At 50.3% G+C, this 27,886-nt stretch overlaps 2 protein-coding genes across 3 annotated transcripts; both read right to left on the bottom strand.

Annotated features, from left to right (window-relative positions):
* Positions 1 to 7,031: 7,031 nt before the first annotated feature.
* Wdr73 (WD repeat domain 73) lies at positions 7,032 to 16,598 on the bottom strand. The gene is made up of 8 exons (XM_052760027.1): positions 16,530 to 16,598; positions 16,005 to 16,072; positions 15,698 to 15,786; positions 14,214 to 14,302; positions 13,642 to 13,706; positions 10,233 to 10,397; positions 9,583 to 9,948; positions 7,032 to 7,668 (listed from the first exon to the last, which is right to left on the bottom strand). Exons 1-8 carry the CDS (start codon positions 16,568 to 16,570, stop codon positions 7,433 to 7,435), a joined length of 1,119 nt encoding a protein of 372 aa, XP_052615987.1. The 5' UTR covers positions 16,571 to 16,598; the 3' UTR covers positions 7,032 to 7,432.
* Positions 16,599 to 17,581: 983 nt separating this feature from the next.
* Nmb (neuromedin B) lies at positions 17,582 to 26,428 on the bottom strand. Of its 2 annotated transcripts, none has more exons than XM_052760028.1 (3): positions 20,182 to 26,428; positions 19,436 to 19,608; positions 17,582 to 17,848 (listed from the first exon to the last, which is right to left on the bottom strand). In XM_052760028.1, exons 1-3 carry the CDS (start codon positions 20,630 to 20,632, stop codon positions 17,714 to 17,716), a joined length of 759 nt encoding a protein of 252 aa, XP_052615988.1. In that variant the 5' UTR covers positions 20,633 to 26,428; the 3' UTR covers positions 17,582 to 17,713. The 2 variants fall into 2 exon arrangements, with proteins under 2 accessions (XP_052615988.1, XP_052615989.1); XM_052760029.1 differs by having other exon boundaries at positions 17,700 to 17,853; positions 20,182 to 26,419.
* Positions 26,429 to 27,886: the final 1,458 nt, after the last annotated feature.

Genomic DNA, 27,886 nt, shown 5'->3' with positions numbered 1-27,886 from the left:
CACTAGGCATCCCAAGAATCTTCTTAGACTTTTTTTTGTCTAGTATCTCTCCTGCCTGGAATATAAATTGGCTGGGACTGGATTCAGCAAGCAGTATACCTCTGTTTATCTCCTCTTGCAAATAGGTTTCCAGTCCCCAGGCCCACAGTAAATTCCCACGTGGGGCAGGAAGAGCCACAGAGCCACGGCTTATGTCTTCACTGCTCAGGGAGGAGCGTGGAAGAGAGAGTTCTTGGTTTGTTTGTTTGTTTATTTGTTTTTCAAGACAGGCTTTCTCTGTGGAGCCTTGGCTGTCCTGGAACTCACTTTGTAGACCAGGCTAGCCTCAAACTCACAGAGATCCACCTGCCTCTGCCTCCCAAGTGCTGGGACTAAAAGCATGTGCCACAATGCCTGGCTGGGGGAGTGTTCTTAGCAGGTAGGTAAGAGCCAAGCCTGGTCTGGTGCCAGGGATGAGAACAACCACGACCTTTGCCTTATGATTTCTGTTGATGTGATAAAATACCACGACCAAAAGCAATTGGGGATGAAAGGGTTTATTTCATCTTACACTTCCAGGTAACAGTCCATCACTGAGGGATGTCAGGGCAGGAACCTGCAGACTGTAACTCAAGCAGATGCCATGAAAGATGTTTTATAGCACCCAGGACCATCTGCCAGAGGTGGCATCACCCATATGGAGCTGGACCCTCCCACATCCATCATCAATCAAGAAATGCTCTCCAGGCTTGCCTACAGGCCAGTCTGGTAGGGGCATTTTCTCAGTCGAAGTTCTCTCTTCCCAAATGACTATGGCTTGTGTAAAGCTGACATAAAACTAGCCAGTACAGCCTTGAATGGGCAGGAGTGGCAGGGTCTGGAGGATCAGAAGGTAGCAGGGATGTATGAGGGCTGCAGAGACCAAAGTTTGACTTCTCAGTGACCCTTGTGTCCAAGAAAAGCCCCACACCTGCCTGATGGGGGGATGTCTTTCTGTACGCTGCGAATATGTGTTTCTGTGGTTGGTTGATAAATAAAGCTGTTTGGCCTGTGGTGAAACAGCTTAGAGGCAGGCAGGAAATTCAAAGGGAGAGACAGGAAGAAGGTAGGAGGAGACACCAGCCTGCCGTCCAGGGAGCAGCATGTAATGGCACACAGGTAAAGCCACGGTACACATGGCAACATATAGGTTAACAGAAATGGGCTGAGCTTAAGTGTAAGAGCTAGTCAGTGGAAAGCCTGAGCTAATAGCCGAACAGTTTTAATTAATCTAAACCTCTGTGTGTTTACTTGGGGGACGCGAGTGGGAGAGATTTGTCCCAACCGCCGGCAGGCCAGGACACAGGAAACCATCCAGCTACACCTGCCATGGGAACTGCTAGGGGGACCACACTAGCATGCTACAAGTTCTTAGCATTTTTTTTAAAGATCTATTTATTTATTATGTATACAGTGTTCTGCCTGCATGTATCCCTGCAGGCCAGAAGAGGGCACCAGATCTCATTACAGATGATTGTGAGCCACCACATAGTTGCTGGGAATTGAACTCAGGACTTCTGAAAGAGAAGCCAGTGCCCTTAACCTCTGAGCCATCTCTCCAGCCCATCCCACTCTTCTAACGAGAAATTCTTTGGTGGGAATCCAGCAGTACTTGAAGTAGTTTTGTACCGAAAGGATCAGGAAAAACAAACAAACAAACAAACCCAACAACAACAACAACAAAAAACCCCACAGATCTTTTCAGTAACATTTGCTGGATGCGTCTTTGGACTAGAGAATCCCATCTAATACCCACCTGAGATTGTCTTAGTGTTTTTCCCTGCTGTGACCTGCACAGCTTTGGACATAACCTGACTGGGTGACTAGGACTTGAAGGAATGAGAGACCATGAGCACATACAGAAAAGCTGGGATCAGGTGGGCTGTGCGCTCTGATGGAGACACACCAGTACTCTGGAAACTCGGTGAATTTATTTTATGAATCAAGGCGGTATGTCTACTGTATTCAGCTGGTCAGGGAGGCAGGTTAGCTACTCTAGTAGGGTCTTTGTAGAGGGGTAATCTCAGTCATCCAGGAGGAGGAAGCTGTAAGCTGTCATAGACTGTCAGCCTTTTTTTTTTTTTTTTTTTTTTTTTTTTTTGAGACAGGATTTCTCTACGTAGCAGCCCTGGTGACCCGGCTGACCTTGAACTCACAGAGATCTGCCTGCCTCTGCCTCCTGGGATCAAGGGTGTGCGCCACTAGCCAGGCGTCTGCATTTGTTCTTGGAGAAGGGAAAGCCTCGCTATGCCCTGAGCCTGGCCTGGGGGAGCCCTGCCATTCCCATGGATCTGAGGCATCCGGGTTCTTGGCATAGCAGTCAGCAGTGTCCATGTCAACAGCACACGCCCTCGGGACGCCATCCACTCCCCACATTTCCCCCAGGGAAGTAACGAGAAATGCTGGGTATCTATCGTCCTGCATATTTTATAATCTTTAGGGGAGACAGACACTCTAGACAGCTGCTTTATATAATGTCTGTCAGGGCTTCTAAATGGGACCCTCAGACAGTGAGTGAAACTGGTTCCAGCAGTCACATGTGATGTGATTGCCACATGCCCTGTTTTGACTTAATGTTTTGCGTGTTGGACCACATGTGTGCTTGGTACCTGAAGAGGCTAGCAATGGTGTTGAATCCCCTAGAACTGGACTTACAGACAATGTGAGCCACCACAAGAGTGCTGGGAACTGAGCCCAGGTATGCAAAGCACCGAGAACCCTTCATCTGAGTCAGCCTTCCAGCCCCGCAGGTGTCGATTTGGATTTGACTAAAGTCACTTTTTTACTCAAAAGCATTGAGGCCGCAGATACAGCTCAGCAGGACAGCCTTTGTCTAGTAAGGGCAAGGCACACAAAGAAATATTTTAGTTTTTTGAGACAAGGTCTCACCATGTAGTGAGAGCTCACTGTGTAGTCCCAGGGTGGCCTCGAATTCATAGAGGTCTGTCTGCCTCAGTTTCCCAGCACGGGGATTAAAGTTATGCACCACCATGCCTAGCCAAGTCTAGGGTCTTTTTTTGAGACAGGGTTTTTCTGTGTAGCCTTCGCTGTCCTAGAACTCACTCTGTAGACCAGGCTGGCCTTGAACTCACAGAGTTCTGCCTGCTTCTGCCTCCCAAGTGCTGGGATTAAAGGCGTACGCTGCCGCCGCCGCCACCACCACCACCCAGCTAAATCTGGGGTCTTAACCACTGTTTGCCTCAGCCTCCGAAAGACAGGCTGCTGGGAGTTACAGCTTGTAGGGGCAGGGTTCTACCATCAGGAACCAAGTGTGAAGAGTTAAAGGGTATCCTGTAAGGAACAAGGTCTTTCTCAGGAGATGCGGAACCCAGGGCATGCTGCTCTGGGTGGTGTGTCTCTGGGAAGAATGGCTGGCTGGTCATGTAATGGTTCTTGATCCGAGGCCTAGTTCTCAACCAGATTGCAACCATTCAGAACAGTTCCCCTGGGCTGGTAGAGTGCCTGCCTACATCGCATGGAAGACTGTGGGCTTGACTCTAGCACCATGAAGAGGTAGTACAGAGGGAGAGGACCAAATAACCAAACTCACTTAACTCAGAGACCCTCGATAAAGGACACATGGAAGGCCATACACACTAAAATGTCCAAGTATCAACAAACTTAACTCCTTGTTTGTTTGTTTGCCTGAGGCCGGGGCTCACTATGTAGAACAGGTTGCCCTTAACTCGCACAGATCTGCTCATCCTGAGTGCTGGGATTGAAGTTGGCCCTTGAGGTAGCATGTGCCAGTATTTCATTCCCATTATATGGGTTTTCCATCCCCGGTTGATGGACAATGCTCTTGCAGGCAAATGTATGGATGCCCATGCTGTAAGTCTAAGCTCTGCCCACACCCCTCACAGCCACCCCTTGGCTACCTGCTAGGCCTAGAGTGCACACACTGTTCTGCTCCTGGGAGGCAGAATCCAGAGGCTGTGCAAGCTTCAGAAGCAAGTGGAATTATTTGGACAAGGAATTTGGGGTCCCCCGCATCTATCTGAAGGATGATCCGGTAGGAGGGTAGAACTGTGGGTACATTCCCTCGGCCTTGTGGAGCGGGCACCGCGGAGGGACCTGTACAGCCCTGGGTCGTGGCTTCTGCTTTAGAGTGAGAACCGAGCAGCAACCTCAGACTCTTCAGTGGCTCACAGCTTAGTGCTATTAAGTACACCCAGCTGTGCAGCTGACGTTGCCAGGTCCAGGATTGGTTTGTTTGTTTGTTTGTTTGTTTGTCTGTCTTCCTAATGCTGGCTCCTGAACTCAGGGCCTGCTCACGTTCTACCCGAGCCACACAGGACACAACTCAACTGTCGCCTTCCCTGTGTGAACGTGCTCTCGCCAAGCACAAGTGGGCAGCTCACCCACGCTGTCAGGACGTCTGCTCCCTTCCCTGGGGAGGCCCTGGGTTATGCAGTTCAGGATCTCATCCTAGCGCCCAGTGTGGTGTGTGGCATTCAGAAATGTTCGGAGAAGGCTAAGTGAGAGAAACTGGGTCTAGAGCATCACCTTCTCCACCGCGGCCTCTTTCTCATCCCCCACATCCAGCCACGCCCTCTCAAGGCTTCTGGGAGAGTGGAAAGGAAAGCAAGCCTGTGCACTGGGCAGTAGTGGCGCATCTCTGAGTTCAAGGCCAGCCCGGTCTACAGAGTGAGTTCCAGGACAGCCAGGGCTACAAGAGAAACCCTGTCTTGAAAAATTTAAAAACAAGCATGTTGTAACCTTTCATCTCCTTTCCACCTGAAGCTGTGAGCTGGCCTAGCCCCACCCCCTCTCCCTAGACCAAGGACAACACTGGATTCTAACTAGCCTTTGTCAGGGTTTTCCTGACATCTGGCACATAGGCCAGGCTAGGCTAGGTCACATGGTATGGAACTAACACCCCCCACACACGAGAGAGAGAGAGAGAGAGAGAGAGAGAGAGAGAGAGAGAGAGAGAGAGAGAGAGAGAGAGAGAGAGATCTCCGAGAGTCAGGAACTCCCCTGGCTGTCTACAGACAGTGTCCTAACGCTAATGTCCCAGGACTTGAAGGGAAGGTTCTGGCTCCCTTTAAGGCCCATTAGGCTGGCCTTCTCTTTCTGCTAATGCTTCCCCTTCACAGCCGCCTGTGGGGTGAAGTTGCCTTTCCCAATGCAGCTCATCTGAAGGGAAATTTGTATTACCTCCGTGAACCTTTCTTTTGACCGACCCATTCTGCCACTGTACTTCTGTGGTAGCCAGCCATCTCTGTGTGTCCAGAGCCCCTGGGACAGCCTCTGCTCCATCATCCAGGCTCTGGCCACACAAGAACACTGCACAGTCCCTACCTGGAAGTCTGCTGCCTCGAGACGTGCTATGCTGTTTACCTCTGCAAGCCTCCCCTTCCTCTGCTTCCTGTGCACTGTTCCATTCAGTTCAATTCCCCGGTGTGGGTTTGGTCTTCCTGGCCTGCCCCTGACTGATACATCTGAGCAAAGCACCTTCTAGATCACACATCACTCTCCGATTTTCGAAATTACTCACTGCTCTCACTGAGTGAAACACTATAACCTAGCTAGTGGCTTCTGGTAGTCCCACTCTCTGGGGGAAACAAGAGCCCTGCTTTGTAACATTTGCCAAGTTTCTGAGATGTCAATACTCCCACCACGGCCAATTTCAAGCTATCAGCGTGACACCACTGAGCAGAGTGGGGAGCAGAGATCCAGAATGAGCTCCAGGAGGGGCGGGGATGAGAAAGCTTCCGAAACTCTGAGCATGAACATCATGTCGTGAGACTGCAACCCTCAGAGCTCTCCACGACGAAACCTCTATCAACTTCACTGTAAATAACCAAAGACCTCATTTCCACACTGGTCCTGGTGGCACACGCCGGTCTCCTAGCTACTCAGGGAGGGAGGGCACCTGGGCTCTCAGCCTTGTATTAAAGAGAAGAGAATCTACATGTGTCCACACCTGCTGGGAATGGCCTCAGGAGGCTGAGAAAGGAGCCCACATGTTCAAGGGCAGCCTGAGCTTTTACACACTGAGTCCGTGTCTCAAAAACAATAAATAAAATTTACTTTAAAACATTGTTAGGTTGTTTTTTCTTTCTTTCTTTCTTTTTTTTGGTTTTTTGAGACAGAGTTTCTCTGTGTAACAGTCCTGGCTGTCCTAGAACTAGTTCTGTAGACCAGGCTGGCCTCAAACTCACTGAGATCTGCCTGCCTCTGCCTCCCAATGTTTTTCTTATTCCCAAATATTTAAGTGCTACCAAAGAAAGTGTGTACCCCTTACCCATTCATACACTGAAGCCCCAATTCCCAGTGTGATATTTGGAGTTGGGGTCTAGGAATTAAGGTTAAATAAGGTCATAAGGATGGGATCTATGGTAGTTTGAATGAAAATGGTCACCACAGACTATTAGGAAGTGACATTATTGGGGGTATGGCCTTGTTGGAGTAGGTGTGGCCTTGTTGGAGGAAGTGTGTCACAGGGGGTGGAGCTTTGAGGTTTCAGAAGCTTAAGCCAGGCCCAGTGTTACTCTCTCTTCCTGTTGCTGGTGGATCCAGATGTAGAACTCTCAGCTACCTCTCTGGCACCATGCTTCCCACCATGATGATAATGGACTAGGCCTCTGAAACTGTAAACCAGCCCCAATGTTTTTCTTTGTAAGAGTTGCCATGGTCATGGTGTCTCTTCACAGCCACAGAACACTGACAACGACAGGCCTCTTATCCAACAGGGAGGAAGGCAGAGCTCACTCCATTCCACCAACATGCACAGAGGTCACAGTGCACACAGAAAGCAGCATGTATCCTTTAGCCAAGCAAAGAGGACTCACCATGAACCCACCTTGCCAGCACTGACTAGTGCCCACACTCATAGGCGTGCACAGAGACACACCAACACACAGACCCCCCCCCACACACACACCCCAGGAAAAACTCAAAAGAAATGAAGAGGTTAGGACAGAACTCAGTACAGCAGGCCCTGGGTTCACTCCCCTGTCCAAAAACTAACTAACTAAATGAATGAACAGCTATTGGCTTGTTACCATTTTTCTTCAATGTTTATTGGCCCTTAGACATTGTTTCCTTCTGTGAAAAAGTTCATACCCACACTCACACTCCAGCTCTCCTCTCACCCCAAGGCTGTGAAGGACAGGAACAGCACCGCCACTTCACACTTGGAGAGGTGGGCTCCTGAGCCACCAGCCGCTTCCAGCCAGTGCTGTACCACACGCCCACCAACTATCTCGGAGACTTGACCTGTGACGTGCCTGGGTGGCAGTTACTACCACCTTCATTTTACAGATGGGAAAAAGGGACAGAAGGGCAGGCTAACTGGCCTGAAGCCACAGCTGTGGTAGACCTGTGGTCACTCAGAGTCCTCCATCAGCGTCCTTGCCACGCAAGCAACTCCCCCTCTTCTCAGAGGCCCAGGAGGGAACTGCTGGTGTCAACAGGAAGTCTGGAGGTCCACCCAGTCCCACACATGCAGAGAGGCATCACTTGCCGCTGATAACAACGTTCTGGGTTTGCAAGGGTGCCAGGTATGGGTGGTGACCAGAGGAGCAGAGTCAACCTCATTTCCGTCCAGGAAGATGTGGCCTTTGTGAGTGAAAAGAGGTTCCACTTGGCCTTTCTTTCCATCCCATGATGTGACATCATAGATCTGCACTGTCCCATCAAAGCCTGGAGAAGAACACAGAAAAGAGAGGAGTGACCCTACATGCCCCACTTTCCTGGACAACTTCCTCTGTCACAAGACACTCAGTGGCCACCCACGGAGAAAGCTCGGCCTGCACCAGTGGGGGATGTCTCCGTGAGCATCTGTGAATACCTATCACCCAGCCAGAGTATGTATCACATAGCTAGGCCTGAGGGGAACGCACTGTGTGTGTGGGTGCATGAGTGTATGCATGTGTGCGTAAGTGCATGTCAGTGTGTCTGTGTGTATGTGTCTGTGTGTATGTGTACGTGTGTATATGTGCACGTGTGTCTGTGTATGTGGAGGTCAGCGAGGTGAACCTTAAGTATCATTTTTCAGGCATATTCCACCGTAGTTTTTGTCATAGGGTCCTTTCATTGGCCTGGAACTCACCAATTTGGCTAGGCTGGCCAGCCAATGAGCCCTAGAAATCTACCCATCTCTGTCTCCCTGGTGCTAGAATTATAAGAACATACTACCACATCCAGCTTTTCCCCACCTTTACCCCGCTTCCTCTCTGTCTCTCTCTCTCTCTGTGAGACAGAGTCTCACTATGTAGCCCTGGCTGACCAGGAACCACCTCCTCTGTCTTCCAAGTCTGGTCCCCACACTTAGCAATGTCCAGGTTTACATGGATTCTATTCTGGGGATAAACTCAGATCCTCAAGCTTGCATGGCAAGCTTTACTGAGTTATGCCCCCAACTTCAACATGTGTCATCTTTAATTCTCGTAACAATATCTCCACAGGAAATGGAGGCAGGAGAAACTTTCAACCCTTTTCAATTTGCTCCAAATTCCAATCCCTCCACCTCCAGGTCCTCAGCAGACAGCCTTGTCTCGTCTTTAGTGTTGGCCTTCTTGACCATCTGCTGAGGTCCATCTGTCCCTATCCCATGTTGCGGTTTCCTGTTCTCTCTGGCACACTGTGTTTCTTCTGCTCTTTCTGGATCCTGGAACTTCCCCTTTTTTCTGTCAACAGACCTTTCTCAGTGGCTTCTACAAGGCCCCATTGAACTCACCCTCACAATGAGAAACCCCAGGCTTCAGGAGCCTGCTGTTGAGGCTAGTTAAAAAATACAAGCAGACAAGCAGCTCAATGTGATGCTGTTGCCTTTCTGATGCAGCCTTTGTGCTGTAGAATATTTGTTGAAGATGTGTTACATTTGTTTATGCTGTGGAGCATTTGTTTAATGATGCAAAGATGTGTTGTATTCTTTTATGTTGTATTTGTTTAACTCTGTGAAGCTGTGTTACTTTGCCTGCCTAAAACACCTGATTGGTCTAATAAAGAGCTGAACAGCCAATAGCAAGGCAGGAGAAAGGATAGGCAGGACTGGCCGAGAGAATAAATATGAGGAGAAATGTGGGAGAAAAGAAGAAAGAGCAAAGAAGGAGAGCAGGACGTTGGGACCAGCCACCCAGCTACACAGGCAGCCACGGAAGTAAGAATGAAAATAAGATTCCAGAAGTAAGAAAAGGAAAACGCCTAAAAGCAAAAGGTAGACGGAATAATTTAAAGTTAAGAAAAGCTGGCAAGAAACAAGCCAAGCTAAGGCCAGACATTTATAATTAAGAATAACCCTCTGTGTATAATGATTTAGGAGCTGGGTGGTGGGCCCCCCAAAAGAGTAAAGAGCAAAAGAGTAAAAAACAACCAACATCTCTGGCTGGTCCAGATTGTACTGTCTACAATTCTCTCAACACACTTGAACCTCTGCTAGGCTTATAAGGCCCACTGCCAATTGGTGCAAATTCAGGGCCAGGGTGGAGGAGTGATGCGCCTTTGAGGAGTCCAGAAACCAAAGTGGTGCTCCTGGCAGGCAACCTGAACTTCTGCAGCTGAGTTACGTATGGGGAGAGAGCAGTGGCGGAACAGACACATCTTTCCCAACAGTACCTGAAATAGCCAAGCAGTTGTCCAGGCCTGGAGCCCAAGTCACTCGCAGCAGCTCTGGGTCAGGGCTCGGTTTGGACACTGGGCACTGGGCTGAGCTCACAGGATGACAGAGATTCCGGGGGTCAAGGAGACGGAGCTGCCCATCTGAGCCAAGACTGGCGATGCAGGGCCCAGGGCCTTGGCCTCCGTTCCTAACTTCTGCACACCATCTCTCTCCACTAGAGCCAGGGCTGGGGTTCGGAGTCTCCAGTGGCACCCACTTCTGGCGGGTGTCCACAAGCCCCAGCCGACCTGAGGTGCCACAGAAAGCAAAGGTGTCCGCGTCTAGGACCTGAAGGCTGCTCAACGACTCACTATCACTGGTACCTAGGAGACAGGGGTAAGAAAAGGTGCTGGGGTTGGGTGGGTCTGGCAATGTGGCAGGGCTGGCGGGCTGGGCAAGGCCTAGACAGAATATGTCAAGTTACACCTTTCCTTCATCTTGCCAGTCTGCTCCAGTGGGGGGGGTGCTGGGCCCGGAGGCCAGGGTTGCACTGCATGCCCCAGGTTCCCCCAGCATCCGGCAGAGGCTGGAGGATGTCTCTGGGCTGAGCCGGGATAAGGGACAGAGCAGGCTGGAGGAGCCAGCAGGGGGCGCACTGTGGCAGTACCTGAGCTATATGTGATCTTCTGGGATTCCAAGTCCACAGTCCTCAGGCCACTGAGCCGCGCCCCGTGGAGGATTCCAGGTGCCCCAGAGGAGAAGACGGACATTCGAGGCCACTGACTCTCCTCTCTGTTCTGCACATCAACAGTACTGACAGCTTCAATGACATCTGAGCAAAGGGAAGAGGCCAGAGTGCAGAGTGTCAGTGAGGGTGGGCCAGAACCCCGACATTTAGAAGATGAGGGAGAGAGGGCGCTAAGGGCTGCGAGACAGCGCTGAGACAAAAGCACTCAGGGTTTTGCTCACATTCTTGAACCTGCCAAATCACTTTCACGTCTTCATAATTTGTCTTATGAACTATTTCTGCAAATGGGAGACAATGAGTCATTGCAGCCATTTTGAAACCACACAGGTCTGACGTGTTTGTCGGAGAGGAGATAGAGGGAAGAGCATGCTGCCGAGGTCAGTTACATCTCTAGAGAAAAGTAACAAGTTCTGAGTTCAGGAACCAGTACAGCTTCTTCCAAAATATGCTATGAGCTCCCACAGCCCGCCAGTCTGGCGGCTCACGGCGGCGCTGCAGATGTTGCTGATGAAGACGGGAAAACAGGAAGGACCACCTCTTACACAAACTTGAAAGATGTACTTTCATTTTTAAATATCTGCTTTATTATTGTATCTGCGTGCATGTGTGGAGGTCAGAGAACAACGTGCAGGTATCAGATTTTTCGTTCCACTGTGTGGTCCTGGGATTGGATTTAGATTGCCAGATGGTCAGGCTTGGCAGCAAGTGCCTTTACCCGCTGAGCCATCTTGCTGGACCTTTTTTTTTTGAGGCAGCGTCCTGCTAGCCCAGGCTGGCCTCAAACTCTTGATTTTCTTGCCTCCATCTCCTAGTGCTGGAATGGAAACACATTATTTTAATTTCTGTCTGGTTCTCATCTCTAGTTTTGCTTTGTCTCAGCCTCGGGCTGTTCCATTAGCTGGCTGTTTCTAGTCTCTGCATTCTACATTATTTGATGCTTTTTTTTTAAAAAACTTTTTGGAAATAGGTCTCACTCTGTAGCCCAGGCTGGCCTCAAACTCACAGAGCTCCACCTGTCTCTGCCTCCCGAGTGCCGGGATTCATTGGTGCTTCTCTTGATGTCACCTGTCACAGTTTGGGACAAGTCAGTTGCTGCACAAACTACTTAAAAGAGAAATTCTTGTTTTATGCTTTGTGTTTTCTTTCTCCAAAAAAGAACTACTTCATACCCACACTGTATGAAGATCCGTGTGCGTCTCCAGTTGGAAAGAACGGGCTTGGTCTCAACAGTGAGTGGATGGTATGAGAAGGGCACTAGTGGCTGAAGGAGAATGTGTGGCAGCATGCGCCTTCCTGACAGTCCCCTGCACCATGAGCAGAGTCTCCTGGGCCCCCAGGGCCACGGCACCCTCAGGGCACTTCATCTAGATTTCTCAACACAGGAACTGCGCGCTCGCAGCAGACACCACAGCTGAGCTGCAGGGCTACAGCCGGTCTCTAGGGAGCACCAAAAGGCTGCACCGAGGCCACTTTAGTAGAGGCTGCCTGGCTCTCCTGGGCCACACTCCCCTGTGCTGACACCAAGGAGCCTGAAACCAACTCTCCCCAGATGAGCTGCTCTGAACTAGAGGAGGGCTCTCCACTGTGGGAAGGGAGACCGTTTCCAAGATTCAGGAGGGGCTGGAATATAATTCAACATCAAATCACTTGCCTGGCTTATCTGAGGCCTGGAATTCCCTCTCCATCCAGTACCATAATAAATGTATATATACATAAAACCAGAATCCAGCCTCTTGCTGGGCAGTGGTGGTGCACACCTTTAATTCCAGTACTCAGGAGGCAAAGGCAGGTGGATCTCTGTGAGTTCGAGGCCAGCCTGGTCTACAGAGTGAGTTCCAGGACAGGCTCCAAAGATACACAGAGAAACTCTTTCTTAGAAAAAAAAAATCATCTATGGACGCTATAACATGGACAGTCTTAAGAAGCATATGCTAAGGGACAGAGGCCAGATACAAAAGAATACATGAAAGGTTCCACTGACAAGACTTTTTCAGAACAGGCAAATCTCCTATAGAGAAATATGTTAATGACTGTCTGCAGCAGGGTGCAGGAGCAAGATTAACAGCAATGGCTAACAGATCTTACTGGGAGTAATAAAAGTGTTCTAACACTGATTTATTATGACGGCTGTAAAACTTGGCAGATTTCCTCTAAAAGTCATTGACCTGTACACTTGACTGGTAGGTAAAACATACCTCAATAAAATCATTAAACAGCAGCAGCATCAAACCCTACCACACACATGTGTAGGAAAGCAACATAGGAATGGGAAGGACCAGACAGGAGACAGGAGGCGCACAGGTGAGGGATGAGCTCAACAGCGCCCCTGTGTGGCGGGGCCTGGGAGAAGTAGGACACTGTGCTGACTGTGGGAGAGCTTTGCCACAGCGTGGGGTGGCCCACTTCCTGCTGTGAGGTGCCTCTCACTGGAGGGGGGTGTGGAGGCCCACAGAGATCTAGTGAGATCTGAGCTTGCTTTACCCAGCAGGACTTTATAGAGGGATGGACTGACCACATTTGTGGTTACCAGGTGACTGGAAGGGTCTGTACTTGGCTGTGCTGGGGGGAGGTCTTTTGCTCCACCCCTTGGCATTCCTATAAAAAAGCCCTTTAGAAGAGACCGAAGGGGCCGGTGGATGTTGATCCAGGCCCTCCCGAAGCTATCCTGTGTTTCTCTCCACACTGTATTTCTATCTGACGTTTCTTATCCCTCTCTCCTCAAGAGTACCCTGGGGAAACAGTGGGAGCTGGCCTCCCACAGGGGGATGGAATGAATGGCTGGATCAGGCTAAAGGGATACATGCTCTGGTACCTGCCTGACAGGGACCTGCAGTCCCAGTGCTATTCCCCACACGGGAACTTCCTGATCCTTCTCTGTGCCCCTTGGGAAGTAGTGTGACCTCTGGGCAGACTGCTGGGGGGGGGGGGGCGGTCCTGCTCACTTGGTATTCTCCTTCCCCAGAACTAGCGCACTGTAAAAAGAGGGACCTCTTCGAAGTCTTCTCCTCTTCTTTCCTCGAGCCGAGTGCTCCTGGGTGGCCCTAGCTCAGCACTTCCTCTGCCCCTGCCCAGCTGAGAGGCCCCAGCTCGCTGTGTTCTGCCAGCAGCTGGGTTGGTAAACTCAAGTCCTGCAGGAAGTTCAGAGAAGCTGTAGCATTTCGGCCTGCTGCCACACTGTGGATACGAACTCACCTTTGCGGTACAGAAGCCGACAGAAACGGTGCTGCCCCGTCCCCTCCCTAAGTGCTTCTTTACTGGCTCAGCATAAGGGACGGGAGTATGAGTCGTTTCCTAAAACCTCAGTTCCCACCAAGTGAACGTCACTCACCACTGTCCTCTCCAATTTGCCACACCTGTAAGGAACACCCTGGAAGGCCACTGGTCACCAGCAACCTGTTCCAGAGAGACAGAAGATCAGTCCAGACAGAGGGAAGCTCACCCTCACCCTGGCAGCCTTTCCCCTCCAGCCCACTCAAGATCCCTAGAACCAGCTGCCCTCATTCAACAGACGAGCAGGCTCACCCTGCTTTAGGGACAGGATCACAACTCAGAGCCACAGACTGAGCCCAGGCTTCCACAGGTCATGATTCACCTAGAAAGGACACAAGTGGGGAGCCTGAACACATACCCTTGACTGAGACCGCTCTGAGAAGCTTCAGAGTACTTTCCACTCTGTATTCGCCCCTGGAGCAACTCCAGAGACCTGTTGGCTCCACCAGTCAAAATGGCTGCTAAGCTAATGGTTTCTTCACATGCTAAATCTACATGTGCCCCAGGCCCATGTGCGCCCACCTATGTCTAGAGACTGAGACGTGGGCACGGTGGTAAGAAGACAGGACACCGAGAGCATTTCCCGGCATCCCCAAAGAATGGAAGGTCTGAGACACAGACTGGCCATACCTGGTATCTGGCACGTGCTTTAGGTCAAAGACAGATCTGTCTGAAAATCCTCCATGGCGCACTTTGAAATCTCTCTCTGGGAATAAACCCTAAAATACAAATGGGTGGGGAGAAATCAGACAGCATCTGATTTTTTCTTCTTTCTTCTTTTCTGTTTTGTTGTGTATTGTTGAGACAGGGTTTCTCTGTGTAGCCTTGGCTGTCCTAGAACTAACTCTGTAGACCAAGCTGGCCTCAAACTCACTGAGATCCACCTGCCTCTGCCTCTGGGGTGCTAGGATTAAAGGCGTGTGTCACCACCACTCAGCATAGCACCTGCTTTTCTTTCTTTTTTTCCTTAAGATTTATTTTTGTATGTACATTGGGGTTTTGCCTGTGCGAGGGTGCTAGATCCCCTGGAACTGGAGTTACAGACAGTTGTGGACTACCATGTGGGTTCTGGGAATTGAACCTGGGTCCTTTAGAAGGGCAACCAGTGCTCTTAACTGCTAAGCCATCTCTCCAGCCCTAGCACGTGCTTTACAAATGAACACTTCAGATGAGCACTGGGGAAGGAGGCCATGAAAGTTCCTCAGCCGGACCTTGGCAGGCTGATGTCTGTAAATGTCTACATTCCAGGTTCCTTTTCTTCCTGACTACCTCCAAGCCTCCTTCTAGCCTGTCCCCTGTCCCTCTCATATGGGGCAAAAACTTTCCTTTTCCTCCTCCTCTTCCTCCTCCTCCTCCTCCTCCTTCTTCTGTTTTGAGAAGGTCTCCCTGTGTAGCCCTGGCTGGCTAGGAGTAGCAGTAGCCACTAACTATACTTACATAGCTACCACTCACACATTCTCTTCCTCCAACTTCAGAAACTATTCTTTCTTTGTATCATTTAAATACATTCCCTAAGGTTCTGTCCCTGCTGTCTTCTCTTAACCCTCAGATCCCACACCTACATCCTAGGTGATCTTTCCCATCTATATGGTTTCTACCAACTCCTATACCCTCGTGCGCGTGTGTGACGCTGTGAGGATTGAACAGAGGCCTTGCTCATGCTGTGTGAGTGCTACACTACTGGGCGACTTCTCAAGCCCCTATATCTATTTTAAAAAATTATTTATTTTATGTGTATGGGTATTTTGCCTGCATGCATGTCTCTGTACCACATGCACACCTGGTACCCTTGGAGGCCAGAAGAGGGTGCTGGATGCCCTGGGTCAAGAGTTACAGAAGGCTGTGAGTTGCATGGCGGGTGCTGGGAGTCAACGCAGGTCGTCTGGAAGAGCAGCGGGTGCTCTCAACCCCTGAATCCTCTCTCCAGCTCCCTAAATCTATTTTTGATAAAGTAAGAGTGTCCTTTATCTGTAGCAGCTCTCTTGTGAACCACATGACTTTCCTCAGCATTCATCCCTATGCACAGGAGCCTCCTTCTGCTCGGTTTTAAGGGCAGATCCAGAGCTTGTCAGGCACAGTACCTGGTGGGTAATCAGTTTCTCTATTTAAGTTACCTGGTTTTCCTTCACAGAGAGTCTGAGAGGTAGTATCAAATGAAGAATCTCATTCTTTTTCAGACTTTCATAACCAGCAACAAAGACTCCTGAAACAAAAGAGTAACTATGACAAGCTGTTAGAAACATCGTGGATCATGGCTGCACTTATAAATTCCCCCAAAGGATAAATTTCTTCCCCGTTCATTAGTGGGCAGCCTTGTGTCAGGGGATGGAAGTTGGATGGGTCTCTCTAAAGGCTGAGACCTTAAAACTCAGCCCAAGAGGCAGAAATCCGTCTCCTTTAGTGGCAGGCTAGGTATATTACCTTTTTCACCAATCCACTCAAGGACTCGAGTGGCTCCTGAGAGGTCAAATGCATGGAAATCTTGGTACCTGCAAGGACAGGGATATAAACATCACATGGTGCACGGTACTGTGCAGCTGACCAAGCACTCTGAGATCACTGCAGGATTAGTGGATCCAGGCTCTGGAGTCAGGTAAATACGGGACTCGGACTTTTTTCCGCATTTGACTCCCTGTGTGAACAGGACCAGGCGCCGATCCTTGGTTCTTATCTGTGGAACTCCCAGGGTTCCGCAAAGTTGACTTCTCCAAGTTGAGATGAACAATCAATTGGAAAACCTGTGCTCGGGTTAACCTAGAGGCCGGTGCAACATAACCAGCCTTCACGAGTGAGCATCTGGTCACGTTACTTGCTTACAAAAGGGCCGAGAGGCGGGGGATCGGGACCCTCCGCCCGGCCGTGTCTGGGCACCGCCCGCGAGCCCACACCCGGGTCCCTGCTGCCCACGCCTGCTCCCACTGCCCACCAGCCCGCGGCCCGATTTACAAGCGCAAAGACTCCACCAGCCAGTCCTCCGCGAGCTCCATGGCAACTGTCGCTTCCGCCACTCCACTTCCGCCAGGCAGACTTCCCGGGCAGGCGCGCGCTCTCGCGAGGGGAGGGCGTGGTCTCCCGCCTGGCGGTGTCGGGAGCGCTCGGAGCTGCGCGGAGTTCTGCGGAAGTTTCCTGGGCTCTGTGCGCGGACTCCGGGTAAAAAGGACGCGAAAACAGATTCTTCGATATCAGCTGCATGCTTGACCGGAGCAGACATCAAATATGCCCGTGTTTTAGGATCAAGTATATGTAGCTAAAGAGCTGTCAGTGTCCCAAAGCTAGGTACAATACAGACTTAATTGGAACTTAAGGTGAACAGTTCATTTAAAAGTTTGCGTGAATATGTCCGTGAAGGATACTTTCGGATTTTTTTTTTTTAATGAAAGGAATCTTGTTGGGCTAGGTAGCTCAGCTTGCCTAGCATGCACCAAGTTCGCTTTCCAGAACCACGTAAATCACTCCAACTCCCCGGCATGGTGGCGCACGCCTGTGATTCCAGTGCTCAGGAGATAGAGGCAGGAGAATCACAAGTTTTAGGTCACCACCTGCTACACAGGAAATTCGAGGCCAGTCTACTTTACACAAGACACTGTATCAATAAAGTATCTGACACTCTCGTTTTTATTCAATAACTTTGGCAACCTGTACGGAGGTCCCTACATCCAGAGAAGAGTAAGAACACAGCGGGGCTGGATTCCGAAGGGGTTCTCTCCTGTATGCACCGTACTAAAGCATGGGATGAAAGATGGGGTGAGTGTAGCATAGTGTAGGCAACCCCCCATCGCAGGCAAAGAAACTTTAGGTAGTAGAAATGCAAAGGTCCAGTGCAGCCAGCATAGTACATGGTGGCTGAGGGATGGCAATCATTCATTGCCTGGTTGGAGCCATGGTGAGGGGTGATGGGGCTTTTCCGAGACCACCCCATCTCCACAAACATACCACTCTCCAGAGCTCTTCCCCTTTTCTTCAAATGTGGGTGGAAGGAGAGGCCCAGACAGTCTGTGTAAAGAGCAGTATTTTTATTCACAACTTCACCAGGGAAGCAAGAAATACAGCAGGAAAGACTCTGTGTCCGCATCATCAACATTCCTGGTGACCCAACCAGAAATCACAGTAATGGAGCAACGCGTTTGAGCTTAGGATTTACATCCAGATGGGGCCACGGCTGGGGTTCCATTCAGCAGCTTCCCCGGACGGACACATTCCAAGCCAAGGGGCCGTGTCTGCCCTGTTACTGGCATCACTTCTTCAGGACTGGCTGCAGCAGCCTCCTGTACTGAAGGCAAGAAGAGAAGATGACCCTCGAGTCCACAAGCCGTGGGATATGCTGGCTGTGCCCAGAGGTGGGCAGGGGCAGGCTCTCGGCTGGGTCCGAATGAGTACCTTTCCCCCTGAAAGGCCTGAGAGGACTCAGGAGTAATGGTTTCCCCAGAATGGAGCACCAGTTTCACAGGGTAGTCATGACAACTAAAGAACATCCCAGAAATCAAGTCCACGGCACTGGATAATCGTCAGTGACACTCCTCTACCTCCCCCAGGCTCTGCTCCAGACCTCTCTGATGCTCCCCGCCCCTGGCCAGGGCAGTGTTGCTTCCTCTGAGAGTCTCTGGTTGCTCTTGGTATTTCGGGCCTTCACAATAATGCCCCTAGAGGTGACGCTATGTCTCTTTGGACTCTGCTCTTGCACCTGCGGTTCCTGGCAGGGTTGCTGGGGCTGCAGGTAGACCTTCTCTAAGGACTGTCTCTCCCTTCGGCATGCGCACACTGAAGGGAGTCAGCAGCAGGTACTGTGGGGGCTTGCAGACAGGTGGGAGGAGCTCCTGCTTACCAAGGGCTTTCTGCGTGCCCAGCACCAGACTGTGCATGTGACGTAAAGGTGGGCCTGCTATTTCCATTTCATGAAGAACATGAGGCTCAGAGCAGCAGTTCAGTGACATTTCCAAGGACACCAGCTCCTAAGTAGCTAGGTGTGGCCCCAGTACACATCCCACCCCACCACACTGCCTTCTGCACACAGCAATAAGCACCAGGGACAGTAGTGAGCAATGGGGACAGGCCAGGAGCAGAGAATGGAGGAGCTGCCACCCAGCCAGGCAGCGCACGAAGGGCTTGACCACCACAGGTTAGTGCTTTACAACCAGTGGTGATTTGAGCCCGCTTCTACCCAGGGGACGTCAGCTTGATGTCTACAGGCTTTTTTGGTTTTTGTTTTTTCCCAAACTCCTGGTCTTAAACCAGCCTCCTGCCTCAACCTCCAAAGCATCAGGGACCACAGGCAAGTGCACTATTCTTGACCTGGAGGGAATTTTGGTTATCACAACTTGGTGAGGAGAGGGAATGTGTTACTGGCATCTGACAGGTAGAAACCAGGGATGGGATCAGCATCCTAAATGCACAGGACAGCCCCGCAGAGCCTATGCTGTCAAGAGCACTGACATATGATGAAAGCCTGCCATCGGAAGATGGACAGGAGGATGGAAAGCGAGCAGCTTCTGTGTTGTCTCCATTGGTGACTTCCCTTCCCACCTCTAGGCCTTCGAGGTCACAGCTCACACCACAAGCACAGACTGGAACCACAACGGTGGGCTTGGCTAGTGCAGTGGATGACAAGAGGGATGGACAAGGCTGTATGGCTGGGATAATCCTAGTCTGTGACTTCAGACTGGGGCTGGGCAAAGAGGAACTTCTTTCCCATGCAGTCTGCCGCACCATTTTCCGGGCTTTGGGATATTCCCCCTTTGAGGCCTGGGACCCTGGCTTTCTGGAATCCATATCCATCATGCCCTGGCTAGGCAGTCCCACCCTGAACCCAAGCTGGGTGGCAATTCTTGCATATTGGTACTGGGGCAGGGGCTCACCTGAATTGGGGAAGCTGGGCCACTGAGGTTCATGCCTAAAGCTTTCTTTAGCAGAAGGATCCTGAGCAGATCATGACTCAGCTGCAGGCTCTGGTCCCTCTGGGTGTTGGGAGGTGCTGTCCCCACCAGCGACAGACTTGGGGGCTCCAGACTCTTCTTGCCCATGAAGTGACCTGAAATGGAGGTACCAAGACACACGCAAGCTAAGGGATGAGGACCCTATTACCATAAGCAAGTTCTGGTCTATTCTACCTTTCGGCTCTCACCGAGGGAAGACAAAAAAACCTTCCTCCTCAGCAAGAAGCCACAGACATCTGGGTGTAGGCAAAGCTGACTGCCTCAGCTTTTCCCGACCTGCTGGAGGTCATCACCATTGGAAGAAGGGTAGATAGCCTGGGACCAGGGAGACCTGCCAGGGAAGGAAGTGGAGATGGTGTCTCGGAGACAGATGTGCAGAGAAGACGTGAGTGAGAAAATCCCGGCAGTCTGCCTAAGGGAAGGGGGACCGACGACGGCAACCAGATCTAAGATGCTGGCCTAGCTCTGCCTTAAACTTGCTTGGTGGATTATCGTAGCCAAGCCCCTGACTCTGGATCTGACCTGTTAATTCCCACCTGTTAAACTTGAGCCCCCCACCCCACCCCGGGGTCTGCAGGAACTTCGCCACTATGACCCTCCAGAGAGTTGAAAGGAAACTGGGGACCGAGGAGAATGAGCCACACTTATTGGGGTCCCCTAAGACTTACCGGTCGCCCAGAGGTTGCCCCGGGGGTGCACTCGGATCTTGCTGGCTCGGCTGCGGGGCTCCGGGAGATCCCAATTGAAGGGAGCGACGCCGGCAGTGAACAACACGAAGAGGAGGAGACTGCGGAGCAGCCGAGAGCCCCCTGCCCGCCGGGTCATGGCTGTGCCAAGCGGGCTCTTCTCTGGCACTCGGGCGCTAGTTCGCGAAGCCCGCCTTCCAGTCTTTGAAACTACAGTCGGAGCCGAGCCTGCTAGAGGCGCTGAGTTCGCCCCGCCCCGGAGCCCCGCCTTCCGCAGGCCCCGCCCCCAAAGCCACTGGGTGGGCACCGTCTCCCTGGAGTTTTGGCAGAAACCCACCAGCGTTCGTGTGCAACCTGGCGTGTGGCACTGCCCCGCAGCAAAGGTGGTTCCCAAGACCCTCCTTGGCCACCAACACCAGCTTTCTGCCATCATGTCGTTACATCAACCCTTAAAGCTTCTCCTTGAGGCTAAAGTGGAGCAAAAGGTCCTGCTCCTGGCAGCGTGGGTGTTTGGCGTCACCTAGCAGAAGAACTACATAAAGGAATTCTGTCACCTCCTCCGTCTCAAGGCATCTGACCCTTGCTTGCACCTCTCTGCTCTCTCACAAATAGCACACACTTGGGTATCCTGGAAAAGTTCTGTGCCCAGAATGGGGATAAAACGATGGGTAGAGGGGAGTGAGGAGTGGTACCATAGAGCGCCTGGTCTATCATAGAGGCAGGAGGCAGACCTGCCTCATGGGTCAGAGCAGTGCAGAGCGCTGGGCCAGGTGATGCTTTCTTCTATTGTAAAATGGAAATAACCACACTGCCTATACCTTTAATAGTTTTACATTTTCCAGCACAACGATTTGTTAAGGAGCAGCACTCTGTCTTCGCGAGGAGCTGTCTTAACTGGTCTTGGAAAATACCTTCAGCCATCATTGGCATCACTTAATGAGCAGGGGCAGATACGTGCTTCAACCCCCTTATTTTTGTTTAACTGTTCACTGCACACCAACATTTGGAGCACTGTGAGAGGGTCAGGAGGGGGCACCGACTCCCTGCTACCAAGACTTCACCTCATTGGAAACTAGGTCAAGGAATGATGGATGGAATGGGGCGTGAAGTCTTGGATCTTTTGTGGGACATGACAGATGATCTCTCTTTTTTTTTTTTTGAGACAAGATCTTGCTATGTAGCCCTGGCTGTCCTGGAACTCACTCTATAGACCAGACTGAGTTGAATTTATAACAATCCTCCTGTCTCAGCTTCCCGAGTCGTGGGATTACAGGTGTGAGCCACTGTACTTGACTCGCTGTCCTAAGTCCCACACAGCTAGCTGAGCAAGGCCTGGCAGGCCTATGGCCCACCATCCCAGAAGGGGATCTTGGATGTTCTTGTGGACGTCAGAGGTTAGCACACTGGACATTTTCCTCAGCTGTCCTCCACCTTTGTGTTGTGTGCGTGCGTGTGTGCACGAACACCCACATGTGGAGGCCAGAGGACGACTTTCAGGGGTCAATTCTTCCTGAATTGTTTGAGGCAGGACTCTCTTGTTTCTGCTGCTGCACCAAGTCATCCAGTTTAGCAGACCGATGAGCTTCTGGATTATTCTCCCATCTTGCCACAGGAACCCCGATTACATGTATGTGATACTACATAGTTTTTCACATGGGGTCTGGGAATCTGAACTTAGGTTGGGCTTGCTGCCAAGTCATCTCCCCACCCCCACCCTAGTTTTTGAGGCAGGGCCTCCTGCTGAACCTGGTGCTTACTGAGTTAGGACTGGCTGGTCAGCAAGCCTGGGAATCCTCCTGTCCCAGCTCCCCAGCACTGGGATTTTAGGTGCTGGCCAACAACCCTGGATTTTTATGTGGGTGCTGGAAATCTGAACTCAGGGCCTCATGCTTGCAAGGCAAGCACTTTACTGAACCATCTCCCAGTCCCAGGGATGCTTTCTGAGGCTGTGACGCTGAGGTTATGGAGCGTGGCACACGGGACAATGACAGTCCATTTCTGGCCTTGGCTTTTCCTTTCACTCTCCTTGCTTCTCACCCCCAACCTGACATTTACACCTCTCTGCTCTCTTGTCACAGCTTAGCCATGGTGTGCAGATATAGCTCTTACCACCTTCCCGTAATAATCATCCCTCTGCAATCCCCTCCTTCTCTTCCGCATCCATCACACTCCCAGACTGTCTCTTTGGTCCATGGATGTAGAAACCAAGGGGAAGTGTTGAGTGAGTGCTACTTTCCTTAACCGCTTGAAGGAACTTACTTGACAAGCTTCTCTCTTATGTTACTGGCAAAGATCACCCCAGAGGTTGAGTTAGTTGCCCAGACATTTCCCCAGAGTCAGCCTTCAGTTCTGTCAGGACACTTTTGGGGCACTGCCTCGCGCTCCCAAAGCTGTGAGAACAGACACAGTCCCCCTAACATGCACTCCTGTTTTCCCATGCTATCATTTCAGTACCAACTGCAGTCTGAGTTCTCAGGGAGCAGAGCTAGTGGGCACTACCTCTCCGGTCCCACTGCTCTCCTAGGAGAGACCCTGCGGCCTTGAGTTCTGTTCTCACAAGTTCACTTACACCGAAGATCAGCTCCATCTAACACATCCTCGGTTCACGGCTTAGAAGAGAAAGCCGGGAAGCCACTACCCAGCTGAGCAGCGTTCCTAACTATCTGCATAGAGTGTTGATGCATTTAAGGGGACAGTTACATAACCAAAGTAATACTTTCAACCCCAAAGAGGGTTTTAAAAAAGGCTTTGGATCTTAGAGACGCAGATTCACTGTAGAGCTGAAGGCTGGCCTTGAACTCAAAAATCCTCTTGCTTCAATCTCTCCAGTGCTGGGCTGTGTGCTCCATCACACGTAGGAATCTGGTAGAGAACCCACTACTTCTAAGAGATTTGATCATCTGAGCAAACCTGAGGAGGGGCTTTGCAAAGAGGTTTGCTGCAAGAGCCCGTTCAGCTCGCAAAGGTAGGACGGGGTATGGCAGCCAGGGCAGTAACACAGTCAAAGCAGCAGACCTCTGCTGTGCACAGACCTTGCAAAGACCCAGTGCAAATCCCGAACTCTGGTGTCTCTCCTCGGTAAGACAGGTTATTCTGAGACTTGTTAAATAGGGAACAATAGCTCTTCCTTTGCAGTCATGGCCGGGGCAGCTGCCACCAAAACGAAGCTCAGTCCCTTTGCGGGTTCTGACCAAAGCAGATAAACGCTGGCACACCCTCTCACTTTAGGAAGAGAGCCGAACCCCAAGTGTGTGCCCCTTTGATCTCTGCACATCTGAAAAGGTGATGACGTTCCGCTTGTCGGAGGGCACTGCAGAGGCAGCAGACTGGCAAGGTGGTCCAGGTGTAGAGGAAGCCATGTGTCACCTACCCTGAAGAGGTCGGCGAGAAAAGGTTAATGGCACACCTCTCCACACGGGCATCCACCCCAGCAAGGTGGTTATCACCAGGCTAAAGCTGGACAGACCGCAAAAAGATCCTGGAAGGGAAGCCCAGGCCCTCCCAGTAGGAAAGGAGGAGGGCAAATACAAGGAAGAAACGACTGAGAAGATGCAGGAGTGGAGGGACCTCATGCACAGCGCTCATTAAATAGGAAAGAATCAAAGTTGTTATAAACTGTAAAGCATTCTTAGCGGAGCACCGGGTGTGCTCTTAGGAAAAGCAAAGCCTGAAGTCCATTACCAGGAAATGTTCACTCATTAGCAGAGATCAGGGTGTGCACACAATAGAGCATGGCCCTGCCAACATGCCTGTGACACCTTGGTTCCTAAACCAAAATGCCAATGCACCTACATCAATTCTTTTTTTTTTTTTAAAGAGATCCGCCTGCCTCTGCCCCCCAAGTGCTGGGATTAAAGGCGTGCGCCATCACACTTGGCTCTACCTCAATTCTTAACCAGTTCTGAGAAAAGAATTCTACAGCATTCTGTTCTTGGCTTAAGTAAGTTGTCAGGCTGAGAGCTTTGATCAAAGCTTGATGCCAGCTAATTTACTTGTCTGACGTTAAGTTCTGAATACAAATTTGTCTAACTAGAGTCTTTGAATTAAAGCTAGAGCCTGATTTACCAATCCAAATAGATGGGAAATTAAAGTGATGGTTCTAGAGAAGTGATTCTTAATTGAGAGTGGGTAGAAGCATGCTGGAAACGCTGAGACAGGATATACGGTTTGAAAGTCAGATTCGGTAGCAAGCTTTAACTACATACAAGAAAAGGGCATTGTTTTTATAAAGCAAGCTTAAGAAAAACTAAGGTAGAAAGGTAAAGTATTCTTGGCTGATGAGAGGAAGAGCCTGGGGGGGTGGGGGTCAGAATAACGACAATGGATTTCTAGTTCCTAAAGAGGCCGTGGGGTTTAGAAGTTTACAGGAGACCATCACAGGGAAAGTTGAAATTCCTGACGGATGAGATGAGGTGGCTTTTCTGGTTCGTGTTTTGAGACTGGGTATCATGTAGCTCAAGTTGGCCTTGAAGTCACTATTGTAGCTAAGGCTGGCTTCGATTCCTGACATACCTGCCTCCACCTCCCCTGTGCTAGGACCACAGGTTAGGCTGTTGCACCCACTCAGGAAGCGGCTTTCTGTAGAGGTTGCCAAACTAACTATACTGAGAAACAGGGTGATCCGGGTGTTCTCAGTCCTTGGGAACTACTGTAAACTTCCTTTTTATTCCATTTTCTGTCCAATCCACAAAGAACAGCAATGGCAGTTTCCTTCTTTGTGCTGAAGACCATGAAACCAAGCGTCAAAAGATCTGGAGTTCTTCCAGCAGACAACAGAAATCTTTTGCTACCTTAGGTTTTACAAAAGGCAAATGATTTTGCACCTGGTTTTACCTGTTTCTTCTCCAACAATTACTTCAACTCTAACTTCTTTGATTACTGTTTTATAACGTAGTACTAGATTTATCTGTACAGAACAAGATATATAGATCAATTTAAAAACAAGCACAATAGTGTAACAGGCACTAGGGGGTACTCAAAGATTTACTCCAAAACCGGGCTGTCTCAATGCCTAAAGGAGTCAACACACACTCTGTTGGGAAATGTTATTTTAAGGTGTGTCACTTTTGTTGATGTTGATTTGTTTAACTCTGTGCTACTTTGCCTGTCTAAAACACCTGCAGAGAAAAGGAACAGCCCAGAGGCAAACGTAGACGGATTAAAGTGAAGGAAAGCTGGCAAGAAACAAGCCAAGCTAAGATTGGACACTGAGAAGTAAGAAAAAGCCTCTGGGTGTGATTTATTTGGGAGCTGGGTGGCGGCCCCCCCCCAAAAGAGCAAAAACAACCAACAATAGCACTCTAGTCGGGAGAGGAACACAGAGAAAGCCAGCTGCCCTGCGAGAGTGTTAGAGAGGAAGATGGACAAGGCACTGGGCAGTCTGAAGCAGGAAGCAGGACCCCACAGAGAACGCCCCAGCACCTCTGTGGTCACAGTGGGATCCTATGTGGGAAGTGTGTCAGTGCATGCCCCGCCCACTAAGATGAACTCTGAAAGGGCAGCAGAGGCCTTACTTCCTTCCTTCTGTAGCCAGGATCCAGCTGAAAATCTGAACATCTGCTGAGTGAATGGGAAAAGTCTTAGCTGTACCCCACACAGCAACCAGCATAGCAAAGGTGGCATGTCCACCTGGCAAGTCCCATGTGGATGCAGACTGTGGCGTCTGGGGAGAGCTGAGACTGGAAGAGTCTTGGAAGGAATATCTTCACAGTTTGTGGGAAGCCCTGCTCATTTCAACCCAACAACATTCCTTGATTAAACAGCATTCTGTCTATATCCAGATACGCTCTGTGTGGAAAGCGTCGGCTCTGCTGTTGGACTTCTCACAGCCGTTGGTGGTGTTCACAGTCCTAGCCACCGTGATGAGGAAGAGTGATGAAGGCACAGGTGGACAGAAAACAGCTTGGACCAGCCTTCCTGACCCAAAGCACCATGAAGAAGGGAGAGACTCCGTGTAAGTAGCTACAGTTAGCTGGATCATGTCAAGCTCAACAATGTTAACCCTGTCATGAGAAGGGTGACCACAGATGATGGAATAGTGCCCCCCACCCCATGTTATGAGTGACTAGTTGGGCTTGATAAAACACTAAAGCAAATAAACACCCAAGCACTATGCTAGAGGTCCTCTGTGTGACTCCCCAGCAAGCACACAAGCAACCAAGAAAGCCAAGGCTCTCTCAGAAGCCTATGACTCCCTAGGTAAAGTGACAAATGCCAGCAGTCCCACCAATAAAGAGGACACAGGCAGAGTCTACAGGAATACAGAAACAAGAAAGCAGAATTAACATTAAAAAAAAAAAAAAAAAAAACCTGGAAAGGGTACATGCTGCTTAAATGGAGCCATGGCGAGAGGAAGTTTTCAGATTCAAATTTGGCAAGGCCAAGAGAGAATGTACTTACTAAATAACAGGAAAGTACAAATCACTTTAATGATTCATACGCTTGCTCGGCTCGACAACAGCACTGATCTAAGCTACTATGCCTGCTCCCAGTGCAGGATTATGCCAACATTTAATACACTCTGCTGCGTGCTACTGGGCAGCAGAGTGCAGTGTCTACAAAATGAGGCTCCTGCCCAGAGGAGCTCACAAGCCGCCAGGAATCTTGAGGCCATACCCCAAATCCAAAGCACCGCAAAGCTGCTGAAGATGGGCAGCGGAAGAGCGATTATGTTGAAGGATGTGAACCTCAGTCATGCAGAGCTGAGAGAATGAGGCAATACAGTGAGAACACCAGGGAGGATGGCACGGGAACGCTCACTCGGTGTCAGCTGCACTCAAACCCTGAGCCTCACATGCAGGGGAGAGGTAGGGTGAAAACAAATGTATGGTTCATCCAAGGGATACCCAAAGGAATCATCTACTGTGCCCAGAGACCGGATCCGTGGGACAGGGGAACACAAGACAGAGGACAGGAGCAGGCATGGACACTAGGGCTGGTACTCAAGCAACACGAAGCAGTAAATGCCAATGCAGATGGATCGCTACAGGGAGATACATTTAGCAACGAGATGCACAGGGAGATAATAGAGCTAGCTCCCCCCTGAACATGCGAGAACTGGCTTGGCGGAGAAGCTTGCCAGACTCCCCAAGGAGCTTGAGTTCAAAGATGGAATGGTCAAGTCAGAGTTGTAGGACTGGAGCTGAGGAAATGACACAAGACTTGTTAGCTGGAGTTGTGAGAGCCAAGAGATCCCTAGTAAGAAATTCCAACTTAAAGTTTTATTGGTTCTCACCCCTTTTCCAGTTCCTTCCAGAGGCCGAGTCCTCCACACTTCCCCTTAATCCTGCCAAACACCAAAGAACTGGGAAGTTCTGCTCAACCACTAGTTAAGTTTCTCTGGCATTTCTTACATTTTTCTTGGGTTTTTGTTTTGATGAGTTGAGTCTCACTATGACGCCCAGGTAGTCTCAAATCCATGGTCTCAAATGGTCCTCCTGCCTCAGCCCCCGTGCGGTTTGGACTACAGGTGTGTACTGACATGCCTGGCTCATTTCTTACATTTTCCTTTTTTTTTTAAAGACTTATTTTATCTTTACTTGTGTGTGTGCACATGAGTGCAGGTGCTCAAGGAGACCAGAAGGTGTGGGGTCCCTGGCGGTACAGGCAGTTGTGGGTGCTGGGTGGGTGCTAAAAACCCAGGTCCTCTACAAAAGCAGCAAGTGCTCATTACCCTAATAAGCAGACT

The sequence above is a fragment of the Peromyscus californicus genome, unplaced genomic scaffold, assembly GCF_007827085.1.
Source record: "Peromyscus californicus insignis strain IS unplaced genomic scaffold, ASM782708v3 Scaffold_4__1_contigs__length_199733344, whole genome shotgun sequence".
Taxonomy (NCBI): Eukaryota; Metazoa; Chordata; class Mammalia; order Rodentia; family Cricetidae; genus Peromyscus; species Peromyscus californicus.
This window is presented reverse-complemented; position numbering and strand designations above follow the sequence as displayed.

Bases quoted from the DNA above. Each gene is read 5' to 3' on its own strand.
- Wdr73 (XM_052760027.1), bottom strand. From the start codon at position 16,570: ATGGAGCTCGCGGAGGACTGGCTGGTGGAGTCTTTGCGCTT. The intron at 9,949-10,232 runs GTACTGCCACAG...CCTGTCTCCTAG, and splicing joins GAAGATCACATATAGCTCAG to GTACCAGTGATAGTGAGTCG. The intron at 7,669-9,582 runs GTACTGTTGGGA...GTTCTTCTCCAG, and splicing joins CAACTGCTTGGCTATTTCAG to GCTTTGATGGGACAGTGCAG.
- Nmb (XM_052760028.1), bottom strand. From the start codon at position 20,632: ATGATGGCAGAAAGCTGGTGTTGGTGGCCAAGGAGGGTCTTGGGAACC. The intron at 19,609-20,181 runs GTAAGTCTTAGG...CCTCCATTTCAG, and splicing joins GGGCAACCTCTGGGCGACCG to GTCACTTCATGGGCAAGAAG. The intron at 17,849-19,435 runs GTGAGCCCCTGC...CCTTCAGTACAG, and splicing joins GCCCAGCTTCCCCAATTCAG to GAGGCTGCTGCAGCCAGTCC.